The 26,983-nt window shown below is 38.8% G+C and overlaps 1 protein-coding gene across 1 annotated transcript in view; it reads right to left on the bottom strand.

Annotated features, from left to right (window-relative positions):
- The window catches only part of DTHD1 (death domain containing 1), a 94,994-nt gene that overhangs the window by 45,879 nt on the left and 22,132 nt on the right, over positions 1 to 26,983 (bottom strand). The window contains exons 6-8 of the mRNA XM_055434995.2: positions 20,875 to 21,039; positions 18,345 to 18,634; positions 7,202 to 7,446 (exon numbers count right to left, since the gene is read on the bottom strand). Of these exons, the coding sequence (XP_055290970.2) occupies positions 7,202 to 7,446; positions 18,345 to 18,634; positions 20,875 to 21,039 (700 nt within the window). The remainder of the gene's footprint in view (positions 1 to 7,201; positions 7,447 to 18,344; positions 18,635 to 20,874; positions 21,040 to 26,983) is intronic.

Here is a 26,983-nt window from a genome sequence, read left to right as displayed (position 1 = left end):
TAGGTTGGTCATAACTTTCCTTCCAAGGAGTAAGCATCTTTTAATTTCATGGCTACAGTCACCATCTGCAGTGATTTTGGAGCCCCAAAAAAAAGAAGTCTGACACTGTTTCCACTGTTTCCCCATCTATTTCCATGAAGTGATGGGACCAGATGCCATGATCTTAGTTTTCTGAATGTTGAGCTTTAAGCTAACTTTTTCACTCTTCTCTTTCACTTTCATTAAGAGGCTTTTTGACTCATTGGAAAAGACTCTGATGCTGGGAGGGATTGGGGGCTGGAGGAGAAGGGGAAGACGGAGGATGAGATGGCTGGATGGCATCACCAACTCGATGCATATGAGTTTGGGTGAACTCCGGGAGTTGGTGATGGACAGGGAGGCCTGGCATGCTGCGATTCATGGGGTTGCAAAGAGTCGGACACGACTGAGCGACTGAACTGAACTGAACTGAACAGTATGACAGGCATTTTTCTAATCACTAATGCTAGAGCCAGAACATGGACCTTGCTCTCTCAAGAAGCAATTGCAAGTAGAAATAAATAAATAAATAAATCTAATAATTTCAGTTAATGATAAGTGTTATGAATTAAGTTTTAAGAGGTTCAGTAATTAAATAGCAACTTGAGATAAGGAGATGGAGGAATATAGATAAGGAGGTGATGTCTGAGCTAAGACGTAAATAATAAGAATCAGCTATACCAGACTACCTTACCTGCCTCCTGAGAAATCTGTATGCAGGTCAAGAAGCAACAGTTAAAACCTAAGATGAAACAACAGACTGGCTCCAAATCAGGAAAGGAGTACATCAAGGCGGTATATTGTCACCCTGCTTATTTAGCTTATATGCAGAGTACATCATGAGAAATGCCAGGCTGGATGAAACACAAACTAGAATCAAGTTTGCCGGGAGAAATATCAGTAACCTCAAATATACAGATGATACCACCCTTATGGTAGAAATCAAAGAAGAACTAAAGAGCCTCTTGATGAAAGTGAAAGAGGAGAGTGAAAAAGTTCGCTTAATGCTCAACATTCAGAAAACTAAGGTCATGGCGTCTGGTCCCATCACTCATGGCATATAGATGGGGAAACGATGGAAACAGTGAGAGACTTTATTTTGGGGGGCTCCAAAATCACTGCAGAAGGTGAGTTCAGCCATGAAATTAAAAGACACTTGCTCCTTGGAAGAAAAGCTATGACCAACCTAGACAGCATATCAAAAAGCAGAGACACTACTTTGCCAACCGATGTCCATCTCATCAAAGCTATGGTTTTTCCAGTAGTCATGTTTGGGTGTGAGAGTTAGACTATACAGAAAGCTGAGCACTGAGGAATTGATTCTTTTGAACTGTGGTGTTGGAAAAGACTCTTGAGAGTCCCTTGGACTGCAAGGAGATCCAACCAGTCAATCCTAAAAGAAAGCAGTTCTGAATATTCATTGGAATGACTGATGCTGAAGCTGAACCTCCAGTAATTTGGCCACCTGATGCAAAGAACTGACTCATTGGAAAATATCCTGATGTTAGGAAAGATTGATGGTGGGAGGAGAATGGGACGACAGAGGATGAGACAGTGGGATGGCATCACCGACTTGATGGACATGAGTTTGAGTAACCTCCGGGAGTTGGTGATGGACCGGGAAGCCTGACGTGCTGCAGTCCATGGGTTATCAAATATTCAGACATGATGAACAACTGAACTGAACTGAACTGATGTGACTATCGAAGGGAAGAGACCCCCAAACACAGGGAGAAGCAAGGGCAAGGAACCTACATGGAAATTAAAACCCACAACCGATAGTGGATATACAGCTATACCCTTCTTAAAATGTCACTTTCAGTATCAGTGGTTTGCTACAGTCAGCTACCTTACTCATGCCTCCTAAGAACCTCAGGATGGCTCTCTGAAACCAGCAAGTAGAGTTAATGTCTCTGGGCCCCTACAAATGGCTATTTTCAGTGCCAATGACCAGAATCCATGTCCTGTCACCTCTACACTAAAGCATGTTACACATGAAATGGTCTTACAACTTCCAGGGAGAACCTGCTGCTGCTGCTGCTAAGTCACTTCAGTCGTGTCCGACTCTGTGCGACCCCATAGACAGAAGCCCACCAGGCTCCCCCGTCCCTGGGATTCTCCAGGCAAGAACACTGGAGTGGGTTGCCATTTCCTTCTCCAATGTGTGAAAGTGAAAAGTGAAAGTGAAGTCGCTCCGTCGTGTCCAACCCTTAGCGACCCCACGGACTGCAGCCTACCAGGCTCCTCCATCCGTGGGATTTTCTAGGCAATAGTACTGGAGTGGCTTGCCATTGCCTTCTCCGAGGGAGAACCTGAGTGTCCTAAAATCTATCTTACATCCTTGAATAAAAATCCTTGTGTCACCTGCTCAAGAGACAATAGCGCTCTGTGGTTGCCCATGTGTGAAGCAGATTTTCTGGGTCAGAATCCCACTTCTGACACTTATTAGTTTTTGGTCCATGGACAACTTGCCTATAACTTAGGACAACGTGCCTAAGTTTCCTATAAAATGATAAAGCCTCATGTGATTTTTATGAGAATTTAATGATGCAACGAATGGAAAGCACTTGAAAGATCTTTGGTACTTTATAAATTATTATAATGGTTATTAGGTGAATTCTGAAGTCCTGCTAAACTATGCCTACAATCCCCAGTCAAATTCATTCCATTTCCTCAGCCTAACATAGGTTTTCTTCATTTCCTGTGGCCAAATTTCTACATACTTATAAAGCTCAGATAAATTGCCACAACCACTTTGAAATTTTTCTCGAGTTTAACTTCCAGAAAAACAATTTCCCTCCTCTGAATAACTATTAGTACACTGTTTATACCATTAATCTAATTATTCACAACCTTACAAGGTAATTTTGTTCATGTTTTGCACAATCTGCTGGATTGTCAATAATTTAGAGTAATGATATCCTATAGAAATATACTTTAAAATATTCTAGTTAAAAAATTTTTAATCAGGTGAGATGAGTTTTAGTAACACATTTTTAACTCCATATCCAAAAGATTATCATTTACAATGAAATCATTAAAAACAAATTAATGAAATATTTTCTGTTTTTGTACTAGGTCTTTGAAGTCCAGTGTGTATTTGACATTTATGATACATCTCAGTTTGGACTAGCCATATTTCAAGTTTCCATGGAAACATGTGGATAGTGGCTACCATTCAGGACAATGCCATTTTAGGGCTTGTATTATCCTATATAGCTCAGTATTTATCACAATGCCTAGCTTAGCAAATTTTCTATTTGATAATTTCAACTAATATTTATCAAATTAAATAGTTTACTAATTTAGTTAAAATAAATACAAAATCATATCCCATAGAGAACATGTTTCTGCTATTCATAACACAAGTAAAAATATAAAAATCATAAAAGTAGGAAAACTACTCAACTTTCCTTAAAGGATAAAAAATTTGTTCTTCCTCTGGAGTGATACATTTTTCATTTCTCATTAGGCTATAGTTAAGAAGTACAAGTCCTGGATCACTAAAATAAATAGTATGTATAGCAATAACACGGAGAAGGCAATGGCAAGCCACTCCAGTACTATTGCCTAGAAAATCTTATGGATGGAGGAGCCTGGTGGGCTGCAGTCCATGGGGTCGCTAGGGGTCAGACACGACTGAGCGACTTCACTTTCACTTTTCACTTTCACACATTGGAGAAGGAAATGGCAACCCACTCCAGTGTTCTTGCCTGGAGAATCCCAGGGATGGGGGAGCCTGGTGGGCTTCCGTCTATGGGGTCACACAGAGTCAGACACGACTGAAGTGACTTAGCAGCAGCAGCATAGCAATAACATCATTGACTTTTTGCTTCACAAGTTGAGGGGAACAATTCAACCCTACTTTCCCAATACAAATAAGAATTTTAGACAAAAGTAATTGACTCATTTTAAATTGAAGTAAAATTGTTATGTTACATTATTTATGATTCAGGTATGTATTATAATTTGATATTTGTATATGCTGCAAAGTGCACAAAACCAAAAATCTAGTTATCAATCATCACCATAAAATTGACATTCTTCAACCATTTGCTCATTCCCCAAAACACCCTCCCCTCTGATGTGTAATCACCAATCTGTTATCTGTATCTATGAGTTTATTTTTGCTTTGGTTTGTTTAATCATTTTGTTGTTGTTGTTTTTTAGACTCCACATATGAGTAAAATCATATGGTATTTGTCTTTCTTTTGTCTAACTTATATTACTTAGTTAATAATATAACTAAGTACCCTAAAGTCCAGCCATGTCATTACATATGGAATTTCATTCTTTTAATCACTGAGTAGTATTCCATTGTATATATATATATACCACATTTTCCTTTTCTATTCTTCTATTGATGGACACTTAGGTTGTATCCATATCTTGGCTATTGTAAATAATATTGAAATGATGATAGGGTAAATATATCTTTTCATATTAATATTTTTGTATACTTTGAATAAATACCCAGAAGTGGAATAGCTGAATCATATGGTAGTTGTTTCTTAATTTTTGAAATATCTTCATGCTGATTTTCACAGTGGCTGGACCAATTTAGATTTCCACCAATTTATATTTCCACCAACCCCAAAGTGTACAAATGTTCCCTTTTTTCCACATCCTCTTTAACATTTGTTATTTCTTGTCTTTTTGACAGTAATCATTCTATATGAGAGATTTGAGGTATATCTCTTTGCTGTGCTGAATCTCATTTCCCTAATAACTAGTGACCTTGAACATCTTTTCATATTGTATCAACCATCTTCATATCTTCTTTGGTAAAATGTCTTATTCCTGATCTTAGTGTAAATGCTTTCAGTTTTTTCACCATTTAGTGTGGTGTTTGCTGTAGATTTGTCATGTATTGCATTTATTATGTTGAGGTACCTTTTTTCTATACCTATTTTGTTGATATTTTTTCATAAATGGATGTTGAATTTTGTCAAATTCTTTTTCTGCTTCTACTGAGATGATCATATGATTTTTATCATTTATTTTGTTAATGTGGTATAACACATTGATTGATTTTCAGATGTTGAACTATTCTTGCATTCTGAGGATAAATCCCACTTGATCCTGCTGTACAAGTCTATTGTTGGATTCAGTGTGCTAATATTTTGATGAGGATTTTTACATCTACATTTATTAAGGATACTAGCCTGTACTTTTCTCTTTTTTGGTGGTGTCCTCATTTAGTTTTGGTATCAGGGTAATGCCGATTTCATGAAACGAGTTTAGGAGCATTGCCTCCTTATCAACATTTTGGAAGAGTTCGAAGGATAGTATTAAATATTCTTTTAAATTTTGGGGAGCATTCACCCCTAATGCTTTCTGGTCCTAGACTTTTGTTTGTTGAGAGATTTTTTTTTTATCACCATTTCAATATCCTTACAAGAAATCAATCTATTCAGATTTTCTTCATGATTAAGTATCCTCTATTCTCTATATTTATCCATGACTAAGTCTTAGAAGATAGTTTGTTTCTAGGAATCTAGGAACTTCTTGTAGGTTGCCTAGTTTGCTGGTCTATAATTGTTTATAGTAGTTTCTTATGATCTTTTTTATTTTTTACTTTGTCAATTGTAACTTCTTCTTTAGATGTTACATTTACAAATATATATGCACCCAGTAAAGGAGCACTAGAATAAAGAAAGCAAATATTCAGTTCAGTCCAGTTCAGTCGCTCAGTTGTGTCCGAGTCGAAAGCAAATATTAGGGCTGACCTAAAGGGAGAAATTGACAGCAATACTTAGGAACTTGGAGTCTTAGCCACTGGACTACCAGGGAAGTCCCTCTTTAATATTACACTTACATCAATGGATAGATTATCCATACAGAAAAATAATAAGCAAACATCAATTTTAAACAACACATTAAACGAAATGAACCTAATAGATTAGATATACATATATAGAGAAAGAAAATAGAAACATTCCATCTAAAACAGCAGAATACACATTTTTCTCAAGTGTACATGGGCCATTTCCGTACACTTAGGTCACAAGTCTCCATAAATTCAAGGAAACTGAAATCCTGTCAAGCATCTTCTCCAAACAACGTCATGAAACTAAATATCAACCATAAGAAAACTCAGAAAATCACCAAATTTGTGGAGATTGAACAATATGCTACTGAAAACCAATGAGCTATTAGAAATTCAAAGACACAAGCACAAAATACATAGGCAAATGAAAACACAAATGCAAACACCAAAATCTGTGCTAAAGCAGTTCTAAGAAGAAAGTTCATAATGATACAGGTTTACTTCAGTAACAAGAAAAATCACAAATAAACAATCTGGTTTTATACCTAAAAAAACTAGAAAAAGAAGAGCAAAAAAGCCTGAAGTTAACAGAAGAAATGAAATAATAAAGATTAGAGTGGAAATAGGGGCTTCCCTGGTGGCTCAGATGGTAAAGAATCTGCCTGCAATGCAGGAAACCTGGGTTCGGTCCTTGGGTTGGTACAATCCCCTGGAGAAGGGAATGGTTACCCACTCTAGTACTCTTGCCTGGAGAATTCCATGGACAGAAGAGCCTGGCAGACTCCAGTCCATGGGATCCCACAGAGTTGGATACAACTGAGTGATTAATATTTTTCCTTTTTTAAGAGTGGAAATAAATGAAATAAAATCTGAAAAGACAGTTTAATAGATTAATGAAACTAAGAGTTAGTTATTTGAAAAGATAAATGAGATAGAAAAAACTTTAACCAGACTAACCAAGAAAAAAGAACTCAAGTAAAATCAGAAATGAAAGAGTAATTAATTCTTAAATGTGCAGGATTTGGTTAATTCTCACTGAATGTATTTCAAAACAATTTTTCTTCTCACCACATGATTTTTCTAAAAGTGTTGTGTTCCAAATGTTTTCAATGTTTTTATAACTGTTTTTTTCTATTTAATCAGATGCAGTTATAGAAAATGAATAGTCATTAACAACATCCTCTCAGGATCAAACCAACTTGAATTGTTCCTAGTATAATGATGATATGAAAGAACTTTATATCCTGATATGTATTCTATTACTCTTAATTTGGAGCTACTCACTCCTTCCTTGTCACCATTATTCCTAGCTTTCCTTTTAACCATAAGTATCCAGATGTCTGCAATATTGAATTTGTAGGGAATTACAAGAAATTAACAAAATATAGTAATTAGGAAGGTAAAATTACTCACCTTTGGTAATCTCAATGCTAACTTGCAAATTGGCAACTGATAATTGTTTTCATTAAATATAAGAGATTCATCCAGGTTGTGGACTATCTTTTCTTTAGGTACTTTGTAAACTACAATGGCACCCTTATAATGAGGGCAGCTATAGTTTCCAAATTCATCCACCTCTTTGATTTGGAGTTCCAGCCTAGGTTTCCTTTGTAAATGAAAAATAAGCTTGTAGTCTTTCCCATAATCCTTCCCATTGCCTAAATAAAAGAAAAATGCATTTGTTACTATTAATACATACCACATTTCTATTTAATTTTTTAAAATTCAAATAATCATTCATTTTTCAAGTGTGTCTGTTGTGTGTAAATACTTCTTGTCAAAACATAACCTAGCAAAGCAGCACTGGACTGAGATTGTGTAAACTGCTAAAAGAATTCTCATCTATACTTGAACTACATTCTCTCTGGCTGCTTCTAGATCTCATATCCTTGGTTCTTTTCATTTTTTATGCATGTGTGGGCATCATCATTGATCTGATTTTCACCTTCTGTTACATTTTGCTACAAGAAACCATTGGACATATTTAGCTCTTTCTCTGCTGCTGCTGCTAAGTCATTTCAGTCGTGTCTGACTCTGTGTGACCCCATAGACGGAAGCCCACCAGGCTCTACTTGGAAAATTATTTTCACTTCTTAACGATGACATTTTTTCCTTTCACTTAACTATCCATATCACATTGCACACGATCATGACCTCACAATAGACATTCTAGAAATATATTCTCCTATATGGTAGCGACATGTAGCTTTTAAAATTAAAGTTGAAACTAAGATTAAAAATTCAATTCCTTAGGCTTTCTAGCCACATTTCAAATGTTCAATAGCCACATCTGTCTATTGGAGAGTACATATATAAAACATATTCACCATGGAAGAAATACAGTGCTGTTCTAGAACTTTCAAATGTAATAGTTTATAGATTTAATAGTTACTGAAATTTCTATTAAAACCTGGTGAATCCCCCCATACAAGGATATGTAAAAGTCTTCTCAGTGATCCACTGAAAATAATGGAACTTTAGTGAACGTAACATTTCACTCTTGGGGCTTTTACCATGACTATCAGGCTATTTCACCTTCTCATTGCAATAGTAAACCAGACACTGTCACATTCCCTAAGGCAGGTGTGCATTACCCGTTACAAATTTAAAAGTAAGCTATAAAGTCGCAGTTTCTGACATAAAGATCTAGATCCAAGTTCAGCTTCTAGTATTTATTTACATGGTAATATTTATCCAGTTCTTTCACATCTGAACTTCTTAGAGCCTTCACTTCCTTACCTTTAAAGCAAGAGAAATAAAACTCACCTCCTAGGATTGTTCTGGGAATGAAATGAGATAATGTGTGGATACAATGATTAGCAAAGGATTAGCACATAATAAGAGCAAGAGCAAGTAACAAGAGCACGTAAGAAAGTAATAAGTAAACAAGAGCAAGACAGAAAAGGAGAAACAGATAGGATTCTTACATTGTTTTGAATTTGTATTTATGACAAAAACAACCCACTTAAATTTCTTAAAGAAATGTCAGTATGAAGCTTTGCTATCAGCAGCAACTTCCTGCTGCTCTGAGAGGCCTGGAAGTTGACGACTCTGAGATCTGTCTCTCTGTCCCTATCTGTATCTCTATCTACCTCGCTAGCTCTCTGACCAGAAACTTCCAATCTTCCCAATGAAATAAGAGTTCTTTGAGAGATGTAGGTGACATCTATACTTTTCTCATTGTTGTGACTGCTAGAGGTCATTTTGGTGGCTTTCTAAAGCACAGTTAAATCTAGAATTAGAATAACTCCATGTTATGGAAGGTATAGCAGTATGTTCCTTTGCATAAGTCTGTGTTTTAGAGGCAACCTGGTTCCTTGAACAAAACAGATTCCTAAGACATTTTAAGATAAGCATGACTAGACAGATTTGCCTTAAAAGAATCACTCTGGTTAAAAAAAAAAAAAAACTGGGGTGGGGGGAGGAAAATTATTTGGAGTCACTGAAACTGAAATGCCATCTTGAAAATAATCAATTACAGTTTCTGGATCACTGGGGGAGCACCTAACAAACTCCTACTTCCATCCCTCTAGAGTACTAGCAAGAAGAATGTTGCCACTTTTGTCCCAGTAGAATATAATTTACTAAATTTCTCCTTCCATCTCATGAATGGTGCTCCCTACCAGGTATACAATTACTCATAAGAAATAATTTACATACATATATTGTATAAAGACTGAGGATGAGAAATAGTCACATTTCTATTTTGACCTAAAACTTATCGACCTTTTATTGCCAGTTAATTAAAAAAACTAAAGATCCAAAATGTAAATCTCTAAGAATCACATTTACATATGAAATAAGGATAACATTATTGAGCATTTACTAATAATAAATAATATTACCTTATTGTTCTATATAGAAAACATTATGTAGCTTTTTAGAGTTGGAATTTCACTGTCACTAAGATATACTACACTATATTTGGAAGGCCCTTTGTCACAGTTTAAAAAAAAAAACAGAACCAAAAGAGGATGAGTAGCACAGAAAATTGCACGATTTTATTTTTTTTCTCTTACTCTGTCATATTTAGAGAAGTAAAACCAAAAGTCATTCACTACATACCAAAATTATAAAAGTAATCATTAGTTGACATTTTGAGAACCTTTCTCCTTGTGCATATTATGTATACAGTTCCCAGCAGGAATAGTAGGATAGTAACTATACAGTAAAAATTTGTCATAGAAAGAAGAACAGGATTTATTTATATTTTGTGAGTTACTAGAGATTTCTTATAGCAATATATTTTCTCGATAGTGGTTTTGGAGTATTTTTCATTGAAAACATAGGAAGTACAAGGGTAGTAATATGTGCTTTTGCTTAGAAAGTTAAGATGAGGAAGTAACAGGCTTGGAACACAGAGAACCAGAAGACTCTCATGAAAGCCACTGGCTCGGGATATTTCTGTATCCTAACACATCTCTACTAGTTATAGGTACTTTCACTGTAAGCGTATTTGCTATAGACATCTTTCTCAGAGACTTTTCCCACAAACATTTTTGCTATATAACTCAGGCCACAGGGCTTCCCTGGTAGCTCAGCTGATAAAGTATCCACCTGCAATGAAAGAGAGCCTGGTTCAATTCCTGGGTCGGGAAGTTCCCCTGGAGAAGGGATAGGCTACCTACTCCAGTATTCTTGAGCTTCCCTGGTGGCTCAGATGGTAAAGAATCCACCTGCAATGCAAAAGACATGGGTTCAATCCCTGGGTTTGATGGGCCACAGTCCAAGGGGTCATGAAGGGTTGGACACGACTGAGTGACTAAGCACAGCACAGCACATGTAATATCACAGATTTAGTGATCAGGCCACAAGGCAATTTTGCTGTAAGAGATAAAATACCTGGTTAATAGGTTCATTTGACAACACAACCAAAAAATCATGACAGACGACAATGATTTACCACATGAATTGTTTTTATTATTATTATTTTGAAACACTACTACATTGGGGTAGAAAGAGGCTGAGACCATGGGCCTGACAGACCCAGAGTTGAACACATATTCCCTTGTGGCTTATCTGGTAAAAAATCTGCCTAAAATGTGGGAGGCCTGGGTTGGGAAGATCCCCTAGAGAAGGAAAAGGCTACCCACTCTAGTATTCTGGCCTAGAGAATTCCATGGACTGTATAATGCGTGGGGTCACAAAGAGTCAAACATGACTGAGTGATTTTCACATTTCCCATAGAACTTTGGAACATGTATCAATGGACATGTGACAATTTGCCAAGGACAAACAGTATAGAAGATTTTTGCAATGCACCACAAAGCTCAGTTACAAATATGCATCCCAGTTATTTGGAAACTGATACCTTTTTCAGTGATGGATGAAGTTTTAATGAATAAAAAAAGAAAAACAATGACAAATAAATAAACAAGTAAAAAATATATAAAAAACAATGAACAAAATACTTAGAGACAAGTGCTTAGGTACAACTCACAAAATAAAATCAGTTATCTGTGCAGCATTGGTATGAATCTACACAGATTTTAATTGTATTTAAATATTTTATATTTCACAACAAAGTCTTTATAACTTTGTTACTCATTTCTCGTGATTCATTAGGTGGTTTTCTTGTTGTTCAATCACTAAGTCATGTCCGATTCTTTGCAACCCAATGGACTACAGCATGCCAGGTTTCCCTGTCCTTCACTATCTCCCAGAATTTGCTCAAACCCAAGTCCATTGTGTCAATGATGCCATCCAACCGTCTCATCCTCTTTCGCCCCCTTCTCCCGCCCTCAGTCTTTCCCAGGATCAGGGTCTTTTCCAGTGAGTCAGCACTTCACATCAGGTGGCCACATGCAATCTTCAGCTTTAGCATCAGCCCTTCCAATGAATATTCAGAATTGATTTCCTTTAGGATCAACTGGTTTGATATCCTTGCTGTACAAGGGGATTTCAAGAGTCTTTTCCAGCGCCACAGATTGGAAGCATCAATTCTTTGGCACTCAGCCTTCTTTATGATCCAACTCTCACATCCATACATGAGTGCTGGAAAAACCATATATTTGACTATGGAACTTTTGTCAGGAAAATAATGTCTCTGCTTTTTAACTTGCTTACTAGGTTTGCCATAGCTTTCCTTCCAAGGAGAAAGCATCTTTTAACTTCATGACTGTAGTCACTATCTGCGGTGATTTTGGAGCCCACGAAAATAAAGTCTGTCACTGTCTCCACTTTATCCTATTTGCCATGAAGTAAGGGTCGGACACAACTGAGCGACTTCACTTTCACTTTTCATTTTCAAACATTGGAGAAGGAAATGGCAGCCCACTCCAGTGTTCTTGCCTGGAGAATCCCAGGGATGGCGGAGCCTGGTGGGCTTCCATCTATGGGGTCACACAGAGTCGGACACGACTGCAGTGACTTAACAGCAGCAGCAGCAGCAGCAGCAATGGGACTGGATTCCATAATCTTTGTTTTTTGAATGTTGAAGTTTAATCCAGCTTTTTCACTCTCCTCTTTCACTTTCATCAAGAAGCTCGCTAGTTCCTCTTTGTTTTCTGCCTTTAGAGTGGTATCATCTACATGTATGAGGTTGTTGATATTTCTTCCAGCAATCTTGATGCCTTCTTGTTATTCATCCCGCCCAGGATTTCACATGATGTACTCTGCATATAAGTTAAATAAGCAGAGTGACAATATACAGCTTTAATGTACTCCTTTCCCAATTTGGAACCAGTTCATTGTTCCATTTCCTGTTCTAACTGTTGCTTCTTGACCTGCATACAGGTTTCTCAGGAGGCAAGCAAGGTGGTGTGGTTGAGAATTTTCCACAGTTTGTTGTGATCCACACAATCAAAGGCTTTAGCATAGTCAATGAAGCATATTTTTTCTGGAATTTCTTGCTTTTTCTATGATCCAGCACATGTTGGCAATTTGATCTCTGGTTCTTCTGCCTTTTCTAAATCAAGTTTGCTCATCTGGAAGTTCTTGGTTCACGTACTGCTGAAGTCTAGCTTAAAAGATTTTGAGAATTACCTTGTTAGCATGTGAAATGAGGACCACTGTATGGTCATTTGAACATTTTTTGGTATTGCCCTTCTTTGGGATTGGAATGAAAACTGACCTTTTCCAGTCCTGTGGCTACTGCTGTGTTTTGCAAATTTGCTGATATATTATGTGCAGCACTTTAACAGCATTGTCTTTTAGGATTTGAAATAGCTCAGCTGGAATTTCATCACCTCCACTAGCTTTTAAAATTTGCTTTTAAATGTCCCTTTTTAATTTTTTGTCACTATATATTTTATGGAAAAATTGCCTTATGGTAAATAAGTTATTCAGCAAAAATGCTCACAGCAAAGATGTCTATGGCAAAAATACCAGACCTGATTTCCAATATCTTTGCCTCTAATCCTCCAGCATTCTTTGCTTGGTTCATTGCAATGACTTATTAATTGATTTCCCTGCTGCGAACTTACCTTACATCATCTAATTTCAACACAGATATAATCTGACCCAGATTGTGTGACAACCTTGTTGAAAATCCTTCAGGGCTCCCCATTTCACTTAGAATAAAAGGAAAAGTCCTTGAAATGAGCTTCAAGGCAAGTACAGTTTCCACTTCATCTCCTCCAAGTCTCCTCTCCCTCCCTCTCATCCAGCCATTTCAGCCTTCTTGCTCTGCCTGGGACAGACTCTCCTAGGATAGGATCATGGCTTGCTCTATCATCTTTGAGTCTCTGCTGAAATGGTACTTTCTCAACAAGATCTTGGATAAGTCTATTTAAAATTACAAATCTGCCACTCTCTCTGAGACTTACTATGTCCCTTCCCTGCTTTATTCTTCTTTAAGGAACCTTTCATCTCATTAAATTGTACATTTTATTTACTTATTTGCTTCTTCTATGTCTCTCTGCAGTAAAATACAATGTAATAAAGGAAAGGAATCTTTGTTAAATGAATAAAAGGATGGCCATTTTAACACTCTAACACTTGTGTCTGGGAAAACTACTTCTCTAGGCCAAAGTGTGTTTGGGGAAACTTGGACACACACAAACCTCTTTATGACATTACTTAGTGTTATGAGTGAGTTGTGCTAAGGCATCATTATGCAAAATTCTCTCTGCCCCTTTCCCAGCATTTAATGAATTTTATGAGCACTGGGGGCTTAGATGTGATACACTGGAAAGCTTAAGTGCTATATCAACAGCTATAACCTAGAGAAAGAAAGCAGATTCTAGCTGTGTCTAGAGGAATGCCAAAGGCCAATGTAAAGGGGAACACCTATATTGATTTTCTCTTCAGTTCAGTTCAGTTCAGTTCAGTCGCTCAGTCATGTCCGACTCTTTGCGACCCCATGAATCATAGCACGCCAGGTCTCCCTGTCCATCACCAACTCCCGGAGTTCACTCAAACTCATGTCCATCGAGTCGGTGATGCCATCCAGCCATCTCATTCTCTGTCGTCCCCTTCTCCTCCTGCCCCCAATCCCTGCCAGCATCAGAGTCTTTTCCAATGAGTCAGCTCTTCGCATGAGGTGGTCAAAGTATTGGAGTTTCAGCTTTATCATCAGTCCTTCCAATGAGCGCCCAAGACTGATCTCCTTTAGAATGGACTAGTTAGATCTCCTTGCAGTCCAAGGGACTCTCAAGAGTCTTCTCCAACACCACAGTTCAAAAGCATCAATTCTCCAGCACTCAGCTTTCTTCACAGTCCAACTCTCACATCCATACATGACCACTGGAAAAACCATAGCCTTGACTAGACGGACCTTTGTTGACAAAGTCATGTCTCTGCTTTTTAATATGCTGTCTAGGCTGGTCATAACTTTCCTTCCAAGGACTAAGCGTCTTTCAATTTCATGGCTGCAATCACCATCTGCAGTGGTTTTGGAGCCCCCAAAAATAAAGTCTGACACTGTTTCCACTGTTTCCCCATCTATTTCCCATGAAGTGATGGGACCAGATGCCATGATCTTAGTTTTCTGAATATTGAGCTTCAAGCCAACTTTTTCACTCTCCTCTTTCACTTTCATCAAGAGACTTTTTAGTTCCTCTTCACTTTCTGCCATAAGGGTGGTGTCATCTGCATATCTGAGGTTATGATATTTCTCCCAGCAATCTTGATTCCAGCTTGTGCTTCCTCCAGCCCAGTGTTTCTCATGATGTACTCTACATAGAAGTTAAATAAGCAGGGTGACAATATACAGCCTTGACGTACTCCTTTTCCTATTTGGAACCAGTCTGTTGTTCCATGTACAGTTCTGACTGTTGCTTCCTGACCTGCACATAGGTTTCTCAAGAGGCAGGTCAGGTGGTCTGGTATTCCCATCTCTTTCAGAATGTTCCACAGTTTATTGTGATCCACACAGTCAAAGGCTTTGGTATAGTCAAGAAAGCAGAAATAGATTGTTTTTCTGGAACTCTCTTGCTTTTTCCATGATCCAGTGGATGTTGGCAATTTAATCTCTGCTTCCTCTGCCTTTTCTAAAACCAGTTTGAACATCTGGAAATTCATGGTTCACGTATTGCTGAAGCCTGGCTTGTAGAATTTTGAGCATTACTTTACTATCGTGTGAGATGAGTGCAGTCTCTTAGAAGTAGAAATAATCTCTGTGTAGCATGATCCTCAATCAAAAGAATCATCTATATTCCATGTAATGAATTAGAGGGCTTTCCTGGTAGCCCAGGCTTCTCTGATAGCTTCAGCTGATAGCTCATTTGGTAAATAATCTGTTTGAAATGCAGGAGACCCCGGTTTGATTCCTGGGAACTATCTACTGGGAAGATCCCACTCCAGTATTCTTGGGCTTCCCTGGTGGCTCAGATGGTAAAGAATCCGCCTGCAATGCAGGAGACCTGGGTTTGATCCCTGGTTTGGGAAGATCCCCTGGAGAAGGGAATGACCACCCACTCCAGTATTCTGGCCTGGAGAATTCCATGGACTGTGTAGTTCATGGGGTCACAAAGTCCATGGAATCGGACACGACTGAGTGTCCAACTATGTAATGAATTTAGAGATTTTTATATTTCTCAGAGAGAAGCCATCTAAATTTATTAAAGTTTTAAATACTTTTAATCATACAATACTATAATGTTGAGTTTATCCCCAAGGTTTATCTTCATTCTTTGAGTAAATACTTCTTATAGCTTTAGGCACCATTCTAGGTGCTGGGAATTGAATAGTTCTAATTAAAGAGACAGTCCTCTTTTGGGACTGTAGTCAGAGACACTGATAATGATCAAGCAATTAAAAAATAAACAGAAGATTAAATCTATTGCCATTTCCAATGAGGGTTACATAAAAATCTAAAAAGTAAAATACGAACTGACATAATCAGGAAAGACAGGAAAGGCTTCTCTGAACATGATCACTATAAATGAGATGTGAAAATACAGTAGGAGATAACTGCAGAAGCCAGTGGTGATAGGTCAAGAGACGGACCCCCATGCAGACAACCTCTGGCTGTTTGTTTTTGAGATTCACAGAGGCTACCGCAGGCCCTGATGAAAGGATGAGGTATCAATTCTGTTTTTTTTTAAATTTTTATTGGAGCATAGTTTATTTAAGACGTCATGTTACTTTCTGCCATACAGCAAAGGGAATCAAACAGAGGTGTCAGTTCTTTACTGAGGGTCTTGCTCCTCTTAGATAGTACTGGGGGCTTAAATCCAGTGAAGCTCCAGGTCTGAATATACATCTCTAAAAAAGGCAAAGCAGGAAGGATCCTGGCATTCGGCCTGATGCATTTTCCCTGGCTGAAGAGGAGTTTTCCATTCCTATATTGAGGAGCTGTGAACACACTGGCTGTCTCCAGGCACTTTTATTTTAGCATATGCTCTTCACTCCCCCTTATAGATGACAGTACACTTCACCACTGCCTGAGAATCACAGTAACTCTCTCCTGTTTAGGGCAGGAAGTAAACACAGCTGCTGTCCCAAGTATTACAGGAAGTCTTTTGCATCATTAGTTTGGGTGAGACACTTCCAGGTTTTGACTATATCTTAGAGAGATTGTCTCAGGGTGGTTTCTTCTCTGGAAGCCAAGTAGGAAGGGATGTCTTTCACCCTTCCTTCCTCTCCTCTTCTTTCCCTTCCCCTTTTTCTGATATTGTGTCACTTACTCCCGAGATCCCAACAGCTGGCTCAGATGGATAAGACAATGTCTGTAACAGTGGAAGAGATACTTCAAATTGGGACACTTGGAATCTCATTTTTTCTGAGATACCAAAAAAGGTCAGCTGAAGCTTTAAGCCACATCGTTTTGGAAACAACAAAGCGCAAAGAGCCAGTGGAGCTTGGAGTAATTTTCAAAATTAGAAAACAGAAACCATTTAAAAGTCAATGGGATCTATATTAATTTATAAATAAACAGAGAATATTACTTTAAGTCAAGTCTATAATGGGACTTCTGGGCCAGAAATCCCCACAAAACCCATTCCTGAATTTCCCCCCACACCTCCTCTTTTACATGCACACTGTTAGGTCTGATTCTACCTCAAGGAAGGGAGTTAGAAAGGGAAAGGAGTCTTTTTCATGAAAATAAATGCCTGTGATGGCAGCACCCCCAAAGATCTTTTATTCTCTTCTCTCACTCGGCTGTTTTTCTCTGTGTTGTCTTTTTGCTTCCTTTGCTTTATCTCTTTTTAGCTTTTCTGCCTCAGTCATTTCCTTACTTCTCCCACCTCTCCTGTCACCTCTCACAGTCATTCACCTTGTTTTCCTTGGCATCATATATTCATTCATTCACTATGTATTTATTGAAAGCCCTTGAAGTGCCAGGCACTATTCTGGTCTCAGGGATGCACAGCAAGAAAGACACAGTTACTGCCCTCATGGAATCTACATTCTAGTCAACAACATAAGTATAGGAATGAAAAGTATAAGAACAAATAAAAATTTCAAGTTGTGGCAAGATTTGTAATAGAAATAAAAGATCACTAGATAAATGTAAAGATAAGAGGTAAGCAGGGGTTGAACCCTTTCTGAGTGTGGTGAAACTTACTGACTCCTTCTCAGTGTAGTCTTTTAGGTATATAAAATAAAAGAAATGGAATTATAAATAAGGAAATTATACTGAAACATATTTCTATCCATACATCTCTTGGGAGTACACTGAGCCCAGATCAGATTCTTTGGAGGACAACATAAAGAGTTTTGGTATTGTTTGAAGTAGAATAGGGGATAATTATAAAGTTTTAACTGGGGGGAGTAATAAAGTATGATTTATATTTTTTAAAAATCACTGTTGTTACTGTATGGAAATATAGTTTGTTTCACATGGCTAATAGTAGAAGCAAAGGAATATTTAGAAAGCAACTACACTGGTGTTGGAAAGATGATCCTAGCATAGTCTCAGCTGGAGCAGTTATGGAGAGAAAACTGTTTCCAAAAGAGTGTCACTTAGAATAGGCCCATAAGAGAACATGCATGCCCTAAAAAGAGAAGAAACAGACTGAAAAGAAAGACGTAAATAAGTCCTTTTCCTTTTCCTACTTTTCCAAAGCCTTCCTTCAGTCCTTTGAAGACTCTTTAGTGAAGCACATTTAGTGAACTCCATCTGAAGCACGTGGCTGATGGCCCACAGTATATACAATTCTATGATACTTACTTGAAGCAAATATATTTCCAGTAAATCGTAAAAGAAGCAATTCTCCTTCTTTCACTTGGAAATGGCGAGATGGTTCTGGAGGACCACTAGAAACTTCTGAGCGCAAGTTCCCAAGCACCTGGTATAAATCTTTAGAAGGCACCGCTAAAATAGCAATTCTATGTGGGTTGTCTTTCTGGTGATAAAGTATAACACAGGCAGTGGTGCTGAACATGGCTTCCTCCAAAGACTTCACAAAGGAAACCAAATGGCTGTTGTCCACAATAGAAGAATAGTGAAGCACGATAAACCTGCGTGGAAGTAAAGAGGAGTGACCTAAGGGAAAACAAGTCTCAAAAATATCACCAATAACTAATAACACCTCCAAAAAGCCATTATAAACCAAAGCTCCTTTGAAAATCAAGCATTCTAAAGACATTAAATTCATTAATGGGATGAATTTCAATGAATGACTTGAATGAAACTCTCGGCAGTCAGGAAACCAGCTTACATCAAGCTAAATCTAAAACAGATGCCCATAAACAAAGAAATCATCCAGTTTCAGCTTAGCTCTACCTATGGCAGCATATTTTAAATTACATTTTACCTAGCATTACCAAAGACTACTCCTTCAAAAAGAGAAAGATAATCAAGATAATCCATTTATTATCAATAATATCCTATTATCAATAGGACAAAAATACACATCATATTTCAGTGGGGATTGAAATATTCATCTCATCACTCTGTGATAAGGGTTGTTATGGTGTACCTCGAATGGTTTGAATTGTGTCACCTCCACCCAACTTCTGCATTGGAGGCCAAATCCCCAATGCTTCAGAATGTGACCTTATTTGGAGGTATGTTCTTAACAGAGGTAATCAAATCAGTGTGAGGTCATTAGAGCATTGTTGTTGTTTTAGTTGCTAGGTCATGTCTGATTCTTTTTCAATCCCATGGACCTTAACCCGGCAGGTTCCTCTGTCCATGTGATTTCCCAGACAAGAATACTGGAGTGGGCTGCCATTTCCTTCTCCAGGGGATTTTCCTGACCCTAGGATTGAACCTATGTCTCCTGCATTGGCAGGCAGATTCTTTATCACTGAGCTACCAGGGAAGCCTATCATTAGAGTAAAAAAATTTCTCATTTCTATGACTGTAAAAATGAGAAATTTGGATGTAAGTACGCATACAAAGAGAATGCCATGTGAACAGGAAATGAACCATATATGCTGCTGCTGCTGCTAAGTCACTTCAGTTGTGTCTGACTCTGTGTGACCCCATAGACGGAAGCCCACCAGGCTCCCCTGTCCCTGGGATTCTCCAGGCAAGAACACTGGAGTGGGTTGCCATTTCCTTCTCCAATGTGTGAAAGTGGAAAGTGAAAAGTGAAAGTGAAGTCGCTCAGTCGTGTCCGACCCTTAGCGACCCCACGGACTGCAGCCTACCAGGCTCCTCCATCCATGGAATTTTCTAGGCAATAGTACTGGAGCGGCTTGCCATTGCCTTCTCCGGAACCATATATAGGCCAAGGATAAAAGCCTGGGACAGATCCCCACAGTCCTTAGAAGGAATAAACCTTGCTAACACCTTGATTGTGGACTTCCAGCTTCTAGAAATGTAAGACAATATATTTCTGTTGGTTAAGCCACCCAGTTTGTGACACTTCATTATGGGAGCTTAGCAAACTAATCCCTCCCCATAGGCAGGACTACCATCACCCAGCTGTTCTCCAGAAATTGACCTACAAGACCACCCTCCCCCAGCACAGCCCCTCATCCACAGACAAAGACTAATTGATGCAGGAATGTAAAGCCAGCCTCCTTGGTACTCACATCAGGGCTCTCCTGAGGTGTCAGGCTGATGTAAAACCTCAACTTAAGTCATAATTTCTCCCATTTCTTCCCTTGTCCCTATTGGCTTTTCTCATTCCTCAACAGGAATCCCCTGGGAGCCTTCTCTCAGCCTATCACCTGCATTCTCATTTTAGACTCTTTCTAGGGAAACTGACCCACAACAATTATAGATGTAAGCTCTTCCTTTGTGAGATAAAGGCTGTCTTTGGACATGTATGGCCCTCTCTTTATGAGTGTCTACTTCTCATGAACCTTAATATGTCTAAAACTCTTACTGTAATGAGCTGTCTAGAAAACACGGAAATGAGAAAGCAAAATGAGGACACAGAAATAACAAATTCAGTTAATACATACATAGGAGATGAGCATAATAAGAACAGTTAATTACTATCTCCATGGAATTTCAGAAATGAAGGCACTATTTTAGATCTATTTTGGAGTTAGAAGAAAGCTGTAAAAATAAGTCTAAGTTAAGAGTGGTTTCCAACAGCACTTATTAAACTATCATGAATGAAATTATAGATTGTGTATTCATGTCAGATCTAGTTTGCATTTTAAACGCACCCTAAAGGACTATTCATATTTGTATTTGAGAAATAAAAAAAATCTAATCCTACGATTCTGCTTCTATAAACATCAATTACAAGCCATCAGAATAGAATATCATCAACATTTATTGTTTACTATAGTATTACCTCTCTAGATGTTCACACAATTCAAATGATATCAAGCCACTCTGCACAGATCTCACCACGACATCATCAAGCACAAACCAACCACTCTCCTGGCTTCTGAATCCCAATAATTTCAAAGATTCGCAAGCATTGTTCCTGGGTTTTCTTATGGAAGTGCTTTTTGTCCTATATTATAGTAGCAGGAGAGAAATCTGTAAGATTTGTATAGCATAAATCATATTTAATTCATTCATTCTTTCATTAACTGAACAATGCAAAAACAGTTCTTTAAGTATACGCTGTGTGCCAGTCATTATACCATCCACCAAGAACACAAAGGTAAGAAATATTTTGCCCTTGCTCAACAGAAGCTCACAGTGTTAATCACAGGAGAAGGTTATCTGTGTAGTAATAAAGGGAATGTATGAGATGGTTGAACAGCAGAAGGAGAGCTTGCAAAGTGGCAATGCTAATATTCAAGATGAGCTTTGGAGAATGAGAAGAATTTTGCTCCTAGCAAAAGAGTTAAGGGAATATCCCAAGACAGTAAACTCACTGATGTAAAGGGATACTTTAGGATAGCCTAGACTCAGGATATAGCAACTACAAATTCTGGAGCAATGCAGCTGCTGCTAAGTCGCTTCAGTCGTGTCCGACTCTGTGTGACCCCATAGACGGCAGCCCACCAGGCTCCCCCATCCCTGGGATTCTCCAGGCAAGAACACTGGAGTGGGTTGCCATTTCTTTCTCCAATGCATGAAAGTGAAAAGTGAAAGTGAAGTCGCTCAGTCGTGTCCGACTCTTAGCGACCCCGTGGATTGCAGCCTACCACGCTCCTCCATCCGTGGGATTTTCCAGGGAAGAGTACTGGAGTGGGGTGCCATTGCCTTCTCCACTGCTCAGCACTGGGGTACTTTTTCTAAAGTAGGCTTGTTCTGAAACACATAATAGTGCTGGCACACAGGGAGCACAGACCCCTGGCCAGGCTGCTGCAGTCTGAAATCTCAGCTCCACACACACCAGCTGTGTGACCTTGCACACCTAATTTCCTGATAATAATATCTCCTCCAACAGTTGTGGTGAAGGTTAAAGTGCTTTAATACATGGAAAGTATTGGGCTGGTCAAAACATTCTTTTAATTTTTAAGCACTGACTATATCCTATATAAGTACTGAATATATCCCACACAGCAAACGCCACTGTCTTCCACCCAGTCAACCAGCGTCAAAGCTCTGGGAGTCACAGCAGAGATCTCTTCCTCCACTGACCGCCTCATGCAAATGGCAGCCCGATCCTGCTTACTTTGCCTCCTATGAAAAGTGAAAGTGAAAAGTGTTACTGGCTCCATCGTGCCCGACTCTTTGTGACCCCATGGGCTATAGACCGCCAGACTCCTCCATCCATGGGATTTCCCAGGCAAGAATACTGGAGCGGGTTGCCATTTTCTTCTCCAGGGGATCCTCCCAACCCAAGGACTGAACCTGGGTCTCCCACATTGCAGGCGGATTCTTTCCTGCCCGAACCTCGAGGCAGAAACAATGCTACCTACTTCCAAATTCTGGGTGGCTCTGCCTTGCCCTCCCCATATCTCAGTCTTCTCATCTGCAATATGAGTGTAATAATACTATCAACCTTGTAGGATTAAATGAGTTACAGTTTGTAAAGCACATAAAATTGTGTAAGTATAAATGGTATTGATATTCTCATCCTAATTCCTATAGCAGGCATGGCCAATTAGCTTTCTTGTACAGTTCTTCTTGCTAACCTGCCCCACCTTAAAGCCTTAAAAGAGGCAGTTGTATGTATTATGTGATACTTTCCCCCAACCAGAGCTGATTTCACTAACAGTGGATCAATTTCCAACACCCAGCCAATTTGACTCCTGTCTTTGAAATTTAACTAATAAAGAGGCCCAGAGATTGTATTGTAACTTGTTGCCCTTTGGTTGTAGTGCCCTGGGCTATGAAGATGAGTAAGCAGAGAGATTATTAAGAAAGAAATGCCAGAGCAGATGTGAAGAGAGAAAAGGAAAAACAATAAACAAAAAAACAAGATCAAGTAGTATAGGTTAGAGATGGCGAAAGCAGAGATTAAGTATTGAAGCCTTACAATAAGTTCTTCTTTTCTTAAACTCACTGAAATAGAAAACTGTTCCTCACAATTAAAGAAAGAAAATTCCTTGATACTGAATATCTTGCTGGAAAAAGAAAAACAAAACCTGATCTAATGATACTAAATCCCATAAGAGGATAGAAAAACTCTGCTGCTGCTGCTAAGTCACTTCAGTCGTGTCCGACTCTGTGCGACCCCATAGACGGCAGCCCACCAGCCTCCCCCGTCCCTGGGATTCTCCAGGCAAGAACACTGGAGTGAGTTGCCATTTCCCTTTCCAATGCATGAAAGTGAGAAGTGAAAGTGAAGTCGTTCAGTCGAGTCCGACTCTTAGCGACCCCATGGACTGCAGCCTACCAGGCTCCACCGTCCATGGGATTTTCAATTCTAACCAGGTACTTAAGAATGAAGACAGGGGGCTTCCCTGGTGGCTCAGTGGTAAAGAAACTACCTGGCAATGCAGGAGATATGGGCTCATTCCCCTGATACGGGAAGATACTACATACAGTGGAGCAACTAAGTCCAAGCACCGCAATTACTGAGCCTGAACTCTCGAGCCCAGGAGCCGCAACTACTGAACCTACCTGCGGCAACTATTGAAGCTGGTATGCCCTAGAGCCTATGATCCACAGCAAGAGAAGCCTGCACCCCATAACTAGAGAGTAACTCCAGCTAACCGCAACTAGAGAGTAGTTCCAGCTAACCACAACTAGATAAATAGCCTGCTGCTGCTGCTGCTAAGTCACTTTAGTCGTGTCCGACTCTGTGTGACCCCATAGACGGCAGCCCACTAGGCTCCCCAGTCCCTGGGATTCTCCAGGCAAGAACACTGGAGTGGGTTGCCATTTCCTTCTCTGGATAAATAGCCTACCCAGCACAGCCAAAAATAAATAAGTGAAACTACATTCTAAAAAATTAAAAGAATGAAGACAAGGACTTCCCTGTAGGTCTAGTGGTTAAGACACCTCACTTCCATGGCAAGCAATGTGGGTTTGATCCCTGGTCAGGGAACTAAGATCCCAAATGCGATACTATGGGGCCAAAGAAGTTAAAAAAAGAAGAAGAAAAGAAAACAAACAAAAAGAAGAATGAAGATGTAAATGTGATCCCACGTCTTCATTTGTGAATAGAATTAGTTGTGTGTTTAAAGCCACTTTAGTTTCACAGGCTGAGCTATCTTAGGAACCATAAATGAGGAACTGAACTATGTTTAAAATGTCTACCCTTAAAAATTTAGACTATGTTGATCAACCCGGATTAAAATCAAAATAGGGGAAAATATAAGTTTTTAGCGTTTGGTTTATAACCACAAATATGGTAAATTTTTAACACCTGGAAGTTAATGTATTAACACAGGAAGATATACTGAATCTGGAATTTTCTAAGTTTTCTGTGAAAATCTACATGTTATCAACTGTGGTGGGGTTGACCCTACTCCCAGGTCTAGGTGGATGTTTGATTTGAGCCATATAGTACATTTGGCATTCATCAGTGCAATTTGCCAAAATACCTGATTTCTGCACATTCTGAGCACATGATAGATCTGTACTTCCTTGTCCCCTATGGTTGAGTGGGTCTATGTGACCAGTTCTGGTTAATGAATATTGAGAAATGTCATTTTGTCATTTTCAGGCTCAGTATTTAACTGCTAGTGTGAGTGTATCTAAAGCTTTTTTATCTGCCACCATGACAGCAACAAAACAATGACTGCCCTTCCTTCAACTTAAGTCTGGGAGAGAGATGACCGAGAGGCAGCCTGTCTTTAATGAATCAGGTTTTGTTATCATGTCATAAACTAGGTGAGCCTGCCTTGTATAGCACATCTTCCTTTTGGTTTCAGTGATCTCTTTAGTGATGGGTTTGTGACAGATTTGGAGTAAAAATAAGACCCAAGAGTTTTACGTATAGTCACAAGGAAAGGAAAATTCTTTTCTACTGAACTTGGAGTTTTGAAGGTGTAGAAATATTGCCAGCATGAGGAATATGTATGTCAAAGAATGGAACTGGCACAGAGAAAGGCAGAAAGAGAAGAAATACATAAAAATAATATTTTAAAATTATTCTTTATGGCTCAAGTGAAATATTAAAATAAAAGTATCCCTCGATTTGTAATTTACATGGACTAAAGGATTCCCTATTTCTTAAGCACTTGTGTTTGTTTTTCTGTCACTTAAAATCAAAAAAGTCCTTAATGATATTAAGATCAAATTTAGACTAATTTTTTTCCATTGAGATATAATATACATATAACTTTATGTGATTTTGACATGTACAATGTGATGATTTGATACTTGTATATATTGAAAATTATTGCCACAACTAGGTTAGTTAATACATCTATCACTTAAAATTTAGCCTTAATATGATAATAGACACAACTCGTATTGAAATTAAATGATTTGATGGCATGCTTATTTATCCCAGCTGTTTTAACAACTCTGCAATTAAACTCTTTATTTTATACATACCATTAGCAAACTTTGACAAGTAGTATTACCTGGCAGTGAATAGCCCCCGATCAGACTCCACAAAAGATGAAATTTTGATAACTAATAGTTCCATAAAACATAATCAACATTTATTAAATCAACTTGTTTATTCAAAACAGCTGACTTTGCTATTTCTTGAGTTCAAGACTCTTTCCATGTCCAAAATTCCAGGCATTGAGGGAATTATGTTTGGCCCATTTGGGGTCAAATATTCAATTATACTGAACACTGAAGAACATGAAAACATCCAGGAGCTCCACATGGATGAGAAAGACAATTTCTAGAATTTCTGGTATAATTACCTAAAAATAAAGTAGAAGGATACACAAACCAGCACATATCCATCCACAGCTGCCTTTTCAAGTCTTACAGTGTACTGATAACATAATTCCCAGACACATGCCTTAGTGCCACTCAATTAAAGATTTTTCTCCAAGATAAAAAGATCTGTTCCAAAGTACCTCAATATTTTATCTCTGCAAATAGACAATACAGGGGACTTTTCAAGGATAATTTCTTTTCTTGTTTATTAGACTATATTTTAGTGCAGTTTTAGATTCATAGTAAAAAGGAGAGGAAGGTGCAGAGATTTCCCATTTATCACCTACTCCCACAAATGCATAACTTCCTCCATTTATCCCCATTCCCCACCAGAGTGGTATGTTTACTATGACTGATGAACTTGCATTGGCATAGCATAGCCACCCAAAGTCTATAATTTCATTAGAGTTCACTCTTTGTGTTGCACTGAATGGCTCACAATTAAACAAGACACGACTGAGCAACTTCACTTTCACTTTTCACTTTCACGCATTGGAAAAGGAAATGGCAACCCACTCCGGTGTTCTTGCCTGGAGAATCCCAGGGACGGGGGAGTCTGGTGGGCTGCCATCCATGGGGTTGCACAGAGTTGGACACGACTGAAGTGACTTAGCAGCAGCAGTTAGAAAGTGAAAGATGTTCAGTCTGTCCAACTCTTTGTGACCCCATGGACTATACAGTCCATGGAAATCTCCAGGCCAGAATACTGGAGTGAGTAGCCTTTCCCTTCTCCAACGGATCTTCCCAACCCAGGGATTGAACCCAGGTCTCCCACATCACAGGCGGGTTCTTTACCAGCTGAGCCACCAAGGAAGTCCAAAACTCCTGGAGTGGATAGCCTATCCCTTCTCCAGAAGACCTTCCCAACTGAGAAATTGAACCAGGGTCTCCTGAATTACAGGATTCTTAACCAGCTAAGTTGGAGAGGAATGTTCTGACAATGAACATGCCCAGGAATCTCCCTGAGACTTGAGGCATCCAATTCTAATTTTCCCTACAGGAACCCTAGAAATGGAAATGGAAACCCACTCCATTATTTTTGCCTGGAGAATTTCATGGACAGAAGAGCCTGGTGGGCTACAATCCATGAGATTGAAAGAATAGGACACAACTGAGTGACTAACACTTTAGTGGATTGGACAAATACGTATTGACACATATCCATCATTACAGTATGGTACATAGTATTTTTACCAACCTAAAAATTC

This window comes from Moschus berezovskii, chromosome 5 (genome assembly GCF_049115385.1).
Source record: "Moschus berezovskii isolate FMDL1 chromosome 5, NW_MosBer_1.0, whole genome shotgun sequence".
Classification (NCBI taxonomy): Eukaryota; Metazoa; Chordata; class Mammalia; order Artiodactyla; family Moschidae; genus Moschus; species Moschus berezovskii.
This window is presented reverse-complemented; position numbering and strand designations above follow the sequence as displayed.